Source organism: Asterias amurensis, chromosome 17 (genome assembly GCF_032118995.1).
Source record: "Asterias amurensis chromosome 17, ASM3211899v1".
Taxonomy (NCBI): Eukaryota; Metazoa; Echinodermata; class Asteroidea; order Forcipulatida; family Asteriidae; genus Asterias; species Asterias amurensis.
The window spans coordinates 2,122,862-2,135,063 of record NC_092664.1 but is presented as its reverse complement, the minus strand read 5'-3'; the positions used below and the strand labels follow the sequence as shown (position 1 = coordinate 2,135,063).

Below are 12,202 nucleotides of genomic sequence, written 5' to 3'. Positions count from 1 at the left end.
ACGAGGTCGCCTACAGGAATTGGGAAGTCGGCCAACCCGGCAAAGGTGCTGGGGAGGATTGTGTTCTGATATCACGGCAGCACGGCTCCCAACGTAAGTGGCATGATTATTTTTGCGGGTTTCAAGAATTTGCAGTTTGTAAGCAACCGGCTGCTCGTAACAACACACTGGCATAACATTAAACTCCAGTGTAGACGTGATCTTCATGGACCATCTGTAAACAAAATCATTTCAACGCTAACTGGCGACCACCAACAGTAAACATGGGAAAGAAAACAATCAGATGAGAGAGTTTCGATAGTTATGGACCGGAGTTGGGTAACTTTCGACTCATGAACATTGTAAGACGAACATGGTGCTAAAGTCATGAAATTGTGGTGAATCTGGATTTCCCCTAACAGAACCGAGAAAGCAAGAAACATCAGTAGGCATATTATGAAGATTTTACTTAGGCATATTATGAAGATTTTACTTATCGTTGGTTGATGATCTACAGTGAACAATGAAAATAAAAATAATTGTTTTTACAATAATAATAACCCCTAGTAAATAGGCATTTGCATTTCTTTAATATTTTGTCATTGTTAGAACGTTAGTATAACTATGTTGTGTGTTCATATTATTTTAGAAAGGGGCCTAGAAAGAGAATAATACATACACATGAAACGGTCACAATTGACCCGGATCTGGTTCTCTTTGAGCTTGACTCATCTCTGGGTCAGCCATGCCAGACTCTATGTCAAACTGACGCAGAATCATGGTTAAAATCCCCCTTTTTAAATCAGTTCCGTGTCAACCCGACCACTGGAAGGGTCAACCCGACCTAAGGATCAACCCGACCTAAGGGTCAACCCGACCAATGGAAGGGTCAACCCGACCAAGGGAAGGGTCAACCCGACCAATGGAAGGGTCAACCCGACCAATGCATTAGTCGGGCACACTAATGAGACCCCATCCGGGTCCATTCTGACCCGGTTTTAAGGTGTGAGTTATTCATAGTTAGTAATAAATAATGTGTCTCGTGGTTCAAGTTTCTATACATATCTATTTGTAATTCTTTGTATTACATATTGATTCACAGCCAAGGACCTTACGTGGGAAATGTAATGCATAACATTTTTTCAAACCGCTTACGTTTTAATACAAAATGGCACAACAAGAGTGCTGAAAATGGATTTGTTTACGAGAAATGTAAACGGAAACGGAAGTTTTAATCTGAGAAGTGCCACCAAGGTAATGGTTCATCCCATGTGACCCTTAAAATTGTGCCCTAGTTTCGGCACTGCGTACATTGTTGTCATTCAAGTTCGTTTTCAGGCAGGCATTCTGTGTGAAAAAGTGCGGCTGAAGGCCCGGTCACACACGCCTCGATAACGAGAACGAAAACGAGAATGTTAAAGGAACACGTTGCTTTGGATCGGACGAGTTGGTCCATGAAAAGCGATTGAAACCGTTTGTTATGAAATGCATATGGTGAGAAAGATGTTTTAAAAGTAGAATATAATGATCCACACAAGTATCAATCAAAATTGCACGGTTTTCCTTTGACGTCGCGAACTAACACGGTCGGCCATTTCGTTTTCGTTCTGTCCTTCCTCTATGATGTGAGTCTTCCATAAATGGCCGACCGTGTTTTTCGACGAGGTAATACGAAAAGCACGCAATTTCGGGGCATATTTGTGTAGATCATTGTATTCTACTTTTACAACAGCTTTCTACCCATATCGATTTTATAACAAACGGTTACAGGACGCTTTTTAAAGACCAACTCGACCGATCCAAGGCAACGTGTTCCTTTAACAATGCACGCCCTCGATTGGTTGAATAAGCGTGGGCGTATGGAGCAACTCAACCAATAGAGTGCGTTCTCTTTGTGTCGTGATCGATATCGTTTTCGTTATTGCTGCAGTGTAACTCGGCCTTAACTCAACGTTCGTGGACCTGTTGTAAATGTGGCCTCCCCATTAAGATTTTAAAAGCTGTAAATAATTATTACAGCAAGAAACCCATGAGACTTATCAGCCAGAAAATGGCAATAACAGTAAAATGAGATTATAAATTTAAGCCAATTGTAATAAAATAACCTTCACTTTTTGTCAAATCTATTTTTAAGGAAAAACAAAACAGACATCAAAATACATACGAGGTACGAAGGTAATTACTTGCACGAACCCAATCCTCTTAACTGTGTTTAATGTTCCATGCATGAATCAGTCTGTTTAAAAATATCCAGACAGACGCTGTTTGTTTCTTTTCGTTTTCGGTTGTCGACTACAACTGCAACTACTGTACTACCGCATATCATCTGTGGACTGTTTCACCAGTAAACACTATTCGTTTTGGAACCGAACAGCAACAAGAACATAGTTATCGAAGATCAATTAACTACAACTGCAGGGCATTGTGGACTGTTTACATCATACAACAAAATTCATTTTGGAAACAAACTGCTATCGAGAATATAAATTATTGACGATCAAATTACTTTTGAAGTATGTTTTAAATCAACAACACAGAAAAATCTTCAAAAGAGGTGAACACTTTTTGGGCAGTATGTTTTCTAAATCTGTGATCATTTTGACCGCTCTACAAGCTAGCCTTTTGACGACCGAAGTGGTAGCTATTCAGAACAAAGTCTGCTACACTTTCGTCGGCCCCTGCCCCACGTCCTGGCACCACTGGGGCACCTCTTGCTACCGGGTCACCGAGGCGAGTTTCCCCTGGGCAAGCGCCAAGGACGAGTGCAGGAAATCGGGCGGTATCCTCGCTGTGCCAGGCTCTATTCAAGAAAACGATTTCATCGTAACCTTGGTATCTCACAGCGTGTGGATCGACTGCAATGACATAGAGAAAGATGGCGTCTGGGATTGCAAAGAGAACGGCACAGTCGTCAGCTACAGAAACTGGGACGAGAAAGAAGGCGTGAATCAGCGGGAAGATTGTGCGGCAATTTCACGGCGTTTTGGCTCCTTTCGCAAGTGGCATGACTTTACATGTTCCGATGACTACCCAGCGGTGTGCAAACTACCAGCTACGTCTCCACACCTCAAAAAGGATTAAGAACACTGACAACGCCGACAGGTCAATTTGGTTGGTAACAAGAACTATTCTACTTTCTCAACTCTCATAAAAACACTGGGCACCAACTTACTTTCCGCCCCAAATGTCATGCTATTATAGGGTGGGTTTGTTAAGATTCCCTGGTTCGACCCCGGTCTGCCCCGGTACGTTCGAATAGCTTTGACGGGGCTCACCTGGGTCAGCCCCCCAGTGCCATGCTTGTGGAGTGGGTCATATGGGGTGACCTGAGGTGCATGCCGTCACCACGAGAGGGCGAGTGTGATCGATCGATTAGCTCTTGTTGGGGCTAACCCAAGTGAGCACAGCGGGGTCGACCCAGGGAAGCTTATCGAACGCACCCAGTGTTGCCATTGATTGGGATGGGTGAAGCCTTGGTTTTTGTACTTATTGACATAGACCTTTCCGCAAATACCGGGGCGCGCGCGTACAGCTTGGAATTAGGTGCATTGTGGTCTTGCTGGTATCCAAATTTGATCCATATATATCCCACAATGCACCTTATTCAACAGTCTGCGCTTGCGCAATGGTATTTGCGAAAAGGTCTACATGTATAGCACTGAATATGCAAGAGTCACAAAGCCAAAGACAAGGGACAACAAGGACAGACGAACACATGTAGGTGTATGCCTTGCATGTGGATTGGGCTTTCAATTCCTGTACCGATTGCATTGGTTTCCCCTATTGCCGTTTTCGTCCCACACCTAAAACTTGGCAATTCTTCTCGTTTCATAACCATCCTATTATTGAATGTGTGTATAAAAACAAATGAGAAGATGATCACAAATCAGATTCATGTTGGTTGGCTTAAGGGTTAGAAATAGACTTGCACGTTAAACGTAAGTAGTATTGTAATCACCTTAGTTGTCATGTGAATGCTTTCTTTCAAAAACCGATGATTGAGTTTTAGAGTTTATATTTATAAACAATATCTGTCGTCATTGATTGTTCGATTTCGATCGTTTTGAACCGATATTTAAATATGATAATCCTAGTTTTAAGTACTATCAAGGTAGATTTGTAGTTCGTACCTTTTGGTGACAATCCTTGTAAGTTTGAGTATACCGTGTGTCTAAAAAAGACATTTGAAATGGCTACCAAATCAAAAATATATGATTCTGTGGAAAAAGGTCAGATGTCGAGTCCATAAGCTTTCCATACATCTAAAACAAATTCCCCAAAAATCATATACTTTTTATTTGGCGTCCATTTCAAAAGTGTGTAGGTTTTTTGAGACACTCCTATATAGCATATTATTATAGTCTTAACCATTCAATCATTTCTAAAGACATGTACACGGTCAGACTCAGAGATCTCGTTGTTGTAAACGTTTACTGATTCGTAGGCACAATATCAAGAAAGGTACAATAAAAAGTACATGGGGAGTATGAACAATTCAGCTGAACACAGTTTCTCCTCTGTTTATTGAGCTAAAAACTACGGACAAGCTATTTTTGTCAGAACGTCGCGTTCATCTACGTTTGGGGTGATAGCGGGTATACCAACCTTATCTGTGAATGAATCATTAAAAAACAGACACCACAGCAATTCGAACATCCAAAAATGTAAGCATTGATACATACCTCTATTCATATAATAATATGTGTGTGTATAATTGCGTGGTTTTCCTTTTACCTCGTCGACTAACACGTCGGCCATTTATGGGGGTCAAAATTTTGACTCCCATAAATGGCCGACCGTGTTAGTTCGCACAGTAGAAGGAAACCACGCAATTTCGAGGCAAACTTGTGTGGATCATTGTATTCTACTTTTAAAACATCTTTCCAGCCATATGCATTATATAAAAAACGGTTACAAACGCTTTTGTTTTGACAAACTCGTCCGATCCAAGGCAACGCGTCCTTTAATAAGACATCTCCGATCCGTAGGGCCTATCTCACAGAGCTGCTCAAGCATACAAAATTAATTGGTCCCACGAGTTTATTTCTAAATAGAGGGAAAATAATCTGACATAGCATCTTTAATCCTACTTTAATATTATTACATCACAAAATGGTTGCTATGTACAAACTTACCACAACGCAAGTAACTTCATTGCCACACAATATTTCGATAATCTACTTCGTCAGTTTCAATCCAAATTCAAATAATCCGGTTAACAGGGACTCCTAACATTATGTGTAGACCTTAATGGTAAACCATATACCGCAAGGTGGTTTGCTATTTCTATTTATCATTCTAGCAAATTCAAAAAATTCGTTTTATACATAAAGTTAGGGTCAATTTTGTTGTCTATTTTATTATGTCCCTCGCGAAGCCGATTTGTCCTGTTTAAAAATTCTTTTAATTTTTCTCCTAAACCGCGTGGTGTGTTTTTCGTTTACTCATCGAGTAGATATCTTGGTCCTGCAGGTTTCTTGCAAGCTGCTCGCTGATTTGTCCCGAGACAAATGTGATCATGCCACAGATGTTGAGAACTCCACTCCCGTGATATGAGGGCACACCTCTGGAGCCCTCCATCAGGCTGCTGTGTCAAATACAAACGGTCCCAATTCCTGAAAAGGACCTCCTCACCACCATCTTTGCAAACCCACACGTCATACAAATTTAGAACACAATCTACCCAAGCATTCTTGCCCGCTGGAATCAATGCCCCAATGAAGTCATTTTCTATGACTGTCCGTGGGGCAACAAGGGCACCTCCCAGCTTGGTACACTCGCCTCTAGCGCTTGCCCAGGGCACGCTCGTCTCGGTGACAATGTAGCAAGAGTTTCTCCACAGGTGCCAAGAGGTTGGGCAAGGGTCAATAAATGTCATACACACTTGGCTCTTAGCTGGTGTGGTGTGAATCAGAAAGGAAGTCAGTAAAATAGTCTGCAAGGTTATTGAAAACATGATTGCCGTTTTTGCTGACAAAATCACAAACCACTGCTACATGGCTTAAAAACACGAACCTTTAAAGTGTTTGTTCATGATTGAAAACGGTTGATTGTCATCAAAAGTAGCTGTAGCACTGCACTTTGGTACGATGAGAAGACTACAAAGAACAGATTGTTAAGCTATAGCATCTTGCTTGATGGTTTAAGAAGTTGCAGCATTCACACGTTATCATTTGAAAATTGAAAACACAATCCAAATGTTTTTGTCCAAGGCGGTATCCGAACTGGGGTAAGACACGGCTCGTAGTGAAATCAATCCACAGTCTGTATGATGAGGTTTTTGCGCCAAAAGGTGATGTTACTCAATTTAGAAAAATGTCTATTTAAACACAATAGATTGTAATTGTTTCAATCAAACACCACTCAAAAGACGGTATTTTGCAACCTGTTGTATCGTGGCTGCATCCCACTCAACTAATCACACCGATGAGTTATGCCAAGATCGGTTTCCAAAACAACGGTTTTCCAATTGAAAAAAGGAATGAGTTGCCGCCGCCACTCCAAGGAAGCGTTGCATTATGATAGCCAAAGGCACCTACCGCAATGTAAAGTCAGCTAAAATTGGCTCCAATTGGCACAGTCAACATCAGTGACGTACAGCAAATACTTCGTTGTGATTGGTTTAAAATGAAGTCACTGCTGCAATGCAAAACAACTCACCACGGATATATATATGTGCTTATCATCCACCCCTCGTTTATACAAATGGCTAACATGAATACCATCAGGATATCATCTGATCGAACCGTTCTTTCAATATTGCGCTTTATCGTCCTTTCAAGACCACATGGAAAGGCCAAAATGATGTCATTACTGTGTTCAAGTTTGAGCTGAATTTTGAAACTTACATGTATTTAAAAATCTGTGCTGAACAGTCTATCCGCAGGTCACTAAATTTCCTTTCCTTTTATCTCCAAATTATTCATCGTTTTTCGTGCGTGACCTCCGTGTGAATATTTAATTGTCAAAAGGGCTTCTGGAATTTGGTCATTTTCGGCCTTTTCTGAAAATTCTCAACCAAAATAATGTACCAGTAAATTGAAATGAAGAGCATATCTGTCGTTATGTATGAAAAAACCGGTGCAACTTAAATTTTAAAAAGAGAATATTGTACGTAAAAAATTGCTTCAAAAAGAAAGAAAACAAGTCACAAAAACACGGCAAATTTTCCCGTTATGAATATCGGCAAGTCCCCAATTAGTAAATATGGATAGATTATTTCGTAGTCTTCCCGGAAATGTTAAAAGCGAGACTGGATCGTAGCTAGTCCAGTCAGGATACAGCGATTTCCACCGGTAGTCCAAAACTCCCGTTACGAAAAAAATCAATCATTAGACACCATGGTTTTCCTGCACGGTGATTGGCTGACGATGACATCATCGTGGGTATGCCCCGACCGCAATGCCAGCGTTAGTCAATAACAAAAGAGCCGGTCTGGCACGAGCTGACCCCGATGATTTAGCTCACAGATAGGCTCTTTTTTGTTTTGCCAATGCAACGCTGGCAAAACAACAAAAGAGCCGATCTGTGAGCTAAATCATGCGGGGTCAGCTCATGCCAGACAGGCTCCTGGTGTATCCCAACATATGCATAATATAACAACCCTGTGAAAATTTTGAATCAATTGCAAGAAAATGATGAAAGGAAAACACCTTTGTTGTAAAAAATATAGTGTGCTTTCAGATAGGAATAAAAGGCTTCTGGTGTTTTATCATTTTAGTGAAAAATTACCTCTTTCTCAACAAATACCTTACTTCAGAGGGATTCGTTTCTCACAATGTGTTATACTACATTGTATCAACAGCTCTCCGTTGCTTGTTACCAAGTAAGGTTTTATGCTAATGTACATTTTGAGTAATTACCAAACGTGTACAGTGCCTTTAAAACAATAAAATAAGCAGTAAGTTTAAAGGTTTGCCCTAGTGGTCCCCCTTGCTGCATGTACATAGATCAATACCGCGCTTAAAGGTACTTCACAATTCTATATTATTATTCACTTTGCTGCATGATTAATTTGTCTGTCTATTTGATCAATATTTCTAGCCATTGTGTAGAATTGCTTCTGAGGTTTTAAAACGAAACGTCAGCAATGATGTAACTTTGGCTATCTAACCAATGTGGCCGTAACCAATAACAGGTTACATGGTTGTGGCTGCTGAATGCACCTTAGCACCTTGTAAACCCTATCAGGTGCTACATAATTGGGTCTCAGAATTCATAACTTCAATAACCTATAATTTTCTGTAAAAATGTATATAATTATAATAAAGTGCCGTATGAGTAGGCCTATACCTTGTTGATACGTGCGCTACATAAGACTTCGATATTATTATTATTATTGGCAGATGTGACAGGTTCAGATATCTAACTAGCAATCTGCTCACAAATTCGCCCTAGTGCTTCTCGATTTACATTTAAAAAATATATATATCAACCGCTACCGTTAGATTAATATCGCTCTTTACGGTTCTTCACAATTCTGGATGTTATGTTCACTTTGTTGTACTAACGTCTCAATTTCTCTCTCCATCATCAGCCCCCAGTGATTTTTGTAAAATAATTTGAAATGACACGTCACTCGTCAGCAACGGTTATCGATGGCTCTCTACACATCTTTACTTACTTGGCAGCGCACACTTTATCTCGTGATAAATTTGTCTCTACGACCTCAAGGATTTCTGTAACAATGCTTTTATTTAGCAACTTTATATGACACGTCAGCAACTGATCTCGGTTTGCTTTCTACCTACGACGCCCTAGAATCAATATTAACATCTGGTACATGCCTGTTTTCTTGTCAATAAGTTTGAAGCAACTTAAAACTTGACCAAAGTTACCGTCAAGTTGTCTACCTGTTGCTTGGTTTCCTAGAGTTGAACTTGCAGTTGTGCTGCAGGGGTTGAATAAGAAGGGGTTGAATTACCGGTGCCTTTCCAACTCAGCTATACAAAGCCCTATTGACAGTGATTTTCGGTGTATTATCCTTTTTTCTTTTTTACACACAATAAATACAAGCCGAAATAAACTTTACAATATTTACTGACAAGTTGGCAATGTAATTAGTCAATGAATTTTAAAGAAGGATATCTCTCAGAGGCAACTCAAAAATAAACACATACCCCCCCCCCCAAAAAAAAAAAAAATAATAATACAAATAATACCGCGTACAGAAACTATTTGAAAATATTAGTACAAATTCTGAACATAAATTATGAGATGCTTTTACAAATGAAGCCAGGAACCCACGGCGTGCCCATTAGCGAAATAAATAAGCAACTGAAAAAAATAAATGAAAGAACTCGGAAATACACGAACAACTTGATAACGAACAAACAACTCACGAATTATTAGCCTTGCTCAAGGCAGTCGCATTATTCGCTCCGAAAAGACGCAGCTGTAAACCCACCCGCCGTATACCCTGTGCATGGTGTGTGCGATCACACCGAATGACCCACCCGTATACACACTGTCACATCGCACGAATACTGTTCACACAAGTCATCGCACTCGTACACCACTAACCGCATGCGGAGGCCGTTAGGCCGACAGCCTTGTCGGGTCTGTATCTTCCCGTTTTAATGTGTTGTATTGAGAAAATTCCAATTGTGGACGAAATTGGGGGGGCTCTAGGATATGCTAGTATGCAGCTCATGAATATGTATATCGTTCGTCAGACCTATCAGACAACACAGGATGTGAGGCAAATGAATTATTCATTTTGACGTCCAATCACGCAGTTCCCTTATCACGACCTTTGGACCCTATCATGTGTCCGTGGTGGTGGTGTGTGAGGTAAACATGTCTCGTCTTTCGCGGGCATTATGGTAATGAGCTTTTTACGCACAGTGAATACGGGTGGGTTTTTATACAGCGGCGGTCTTTTTTCGGAGTGAATAATTCGACTGCCTTGAGCAAGGCTAACGAATTATACGAATGAACGAACATTTAATCGGTCATGAGCCAACAATACAACAATGGTTTATGTTTTTACCTGGAATCAAATGCTCATTATTTTTAAATTATCATGATGCTGATCAGTTCATTATGAAGCAATAAACTAAATAGTAATTAACATTTAAAGACACTGGACACAATTGGTAATTGTCAAAGACCAGTGTTACCACTTGGGTATCTCAACATATGCATAAAATAACAAACCTGCAGGTTTGTTATTTTGCACAAACCTGTGAAAATTTGAGCTCAATTTGTCGTCGAAGTTGCGAGATAACAATGAGGAAAAACACCCTAGTCACACAAAGTTGTGTGCTTTCAGATGCTTGATTTCGATACCTCAAAATCTAAGTCCGAGGTCTCGAAATCAAATTCGTGGAAAATTACACCTTTCTCGAAAACTACGTTACTTCAGAGGGAGCTGTTTCTCACAATGTTTTAGACTGTCAACCTCTCCCCATTACTCGTTAAAGTAAGGTTTTATGCTAACAATTATTTTGAGTAATTACCAATAGGGTCCACTGCCTTTAAAAATCAACGGCGAAGAGAACAATTACAAATATTTATTGTCGTCATCCTTGAATAAATACTCATCAACAAATTATCGGTAGCCGTCTACGCGAGGCAATTAATGTTCCCTGGCTATGGACTTTTCAAGTCTCATCACGTACGTACATTAACTTATCGTGTACATACACGATAAGTTATTGAACTGGCATAGCATAAGTTATAGCGCGGACGAGACCAAGCTTGTCACAAGAAATTCTGAACTTACGTTCGTGTTAGCAGACCCTTTTTCAAACAAAAGACAAATTATAACTTCATATTTAGAACTATTATTATAATCTTATTTGCCATAACAGTACAAAACAAAATACAAGACAATATACCACGAGATGGGCAAGGGACAACAAAAGCAAATACATACTACTTTCCGTAGATCTTTTGCACCACATCTTGGGTAAGAAAGTTTGCGCCCGAACTTTCCTACGCAAATTGAAAAATAAGGCAATGTCCGGGAAAAGGTTGCTACGTGAAAAAATGGCCCTTCGGCGCGAATTTCAAAATGGCCATGCGCCCAAACAACAGTGCATTTTTTCTGGCTATATATTACTCAAACTTGCCTGGCATGTTTGTGGAGAACCTTAAGCCCGTCTTGTGCATTTAAAAGCACACTTTTTGTGCAACAAGGGTGTTTTGAAAGCGTTAAGACTAACAGGTTCAAGAACTCATTTTTACCTATTGCTATCCATAATTTTAACTGTGATTTTATTAGATAACTGCAATGCATCCAGCCCTATGTACTACCTTAATTGTTTATTATTGTTTTATTTGATTTTCTGGCATCCCCTCTGCAATCTGGCCTCTTTAATTTGGGGAGGGGGTCCACTACCCAATCATGCTTTAGCGTTTGACTGTTTGTTTGTTTGTGTTTTTTTTAATTTTTTTTTTATATAAACTTTAATGATTTTTACTAACATTAAGGTTATTGTTTTATGTAGTATTGTGGTAATTCTTGTGCAATTTTACATTTTAATATTTCATATGTTGCTCTACAATAGGATTGTAAATTTCATGTATTTTTAATACTTCTTGACGAATAAACCATTCAATTCAATTCAATTCAATTCAATTTTTCTCTCATTAATCGATTACAAATAATGAGCCCAAATTTCCACTAGTTTCTTTTATGCATAATGTTTGGATAGGCCTACACCAAGTGAGAATATTTATTATCTTCGACAAATTAAACAAACGTGTCCAGTGCCTTTTCCATAGTACTATGTTGCCAGTTTTTACGCTAATTTCAGCAGTAATAAAATAGCATTAAGAAAACCATGACCAAACCAGTGTCTAAGCATTTTAGTGTATTTTCCGACCCTCGCCACCAATTTATCCGCCCTAATGGAAAAGTTTCCGTATGGCGCCACCACTTTTTTTTTCGATACGAAATAATAAAGTATTTTATTTACCTCAATGAGATATCCTTTTTTGTAAAAATTAGTGAAAAAGTGGTGGCGCCATACGGAATGTTATCCAAGAAGGGTTACAGTATCCAGAGAAAGGAGAGAGGAAAAATAAATAGTTGTGAATAGTTCACAAACTTACCCTATCTTTATCGTGTTCCGTCTCCTCGCTGTGCTTGGTGTAAGCCGCCATGGAGCAATGCTGAGCCAACTCGACCTGGGTAGTTTGGCAACAAGGTGCCTGATGAGCCATATGATACTGTATACAATCCACCACAATGATATTAATATCCAGTTCACATGTG

General features: G+C 39.7%; 1 protein-coding gene across 1 annotated transcript; it reads left to right on the top strand.

Annotated features, from left to right (window-relative positions):
- The first annotated feature begins 2,553 nt into the window (after positions 1 to 2,553).
- Positions 2,554 to 3,060, top strand: LOC139950059 (perlucin-like protein). The gene has a single exon (XM_071948691.1). The coding sequence runs from the start codon at positions 2,554 to 2,556 to the stop codon at positions 3,058 to 3,060; it is 507 nt and encodes a 168-aa protein (XP_071804792.1).
- Positions 3,061 to 12,202: the final 9,142 nt, after the last annotated feature.

Bases quoted from the DNA above. Each gene is read 5' to 3' on its own strand.
- LOC139950059 (XM_071948691.1), top strand. From the start codon at position 2,554: ATGTTTTCTAAATCTGTGATCATTTTGACCGCTCTACAAGCTAGCCTT.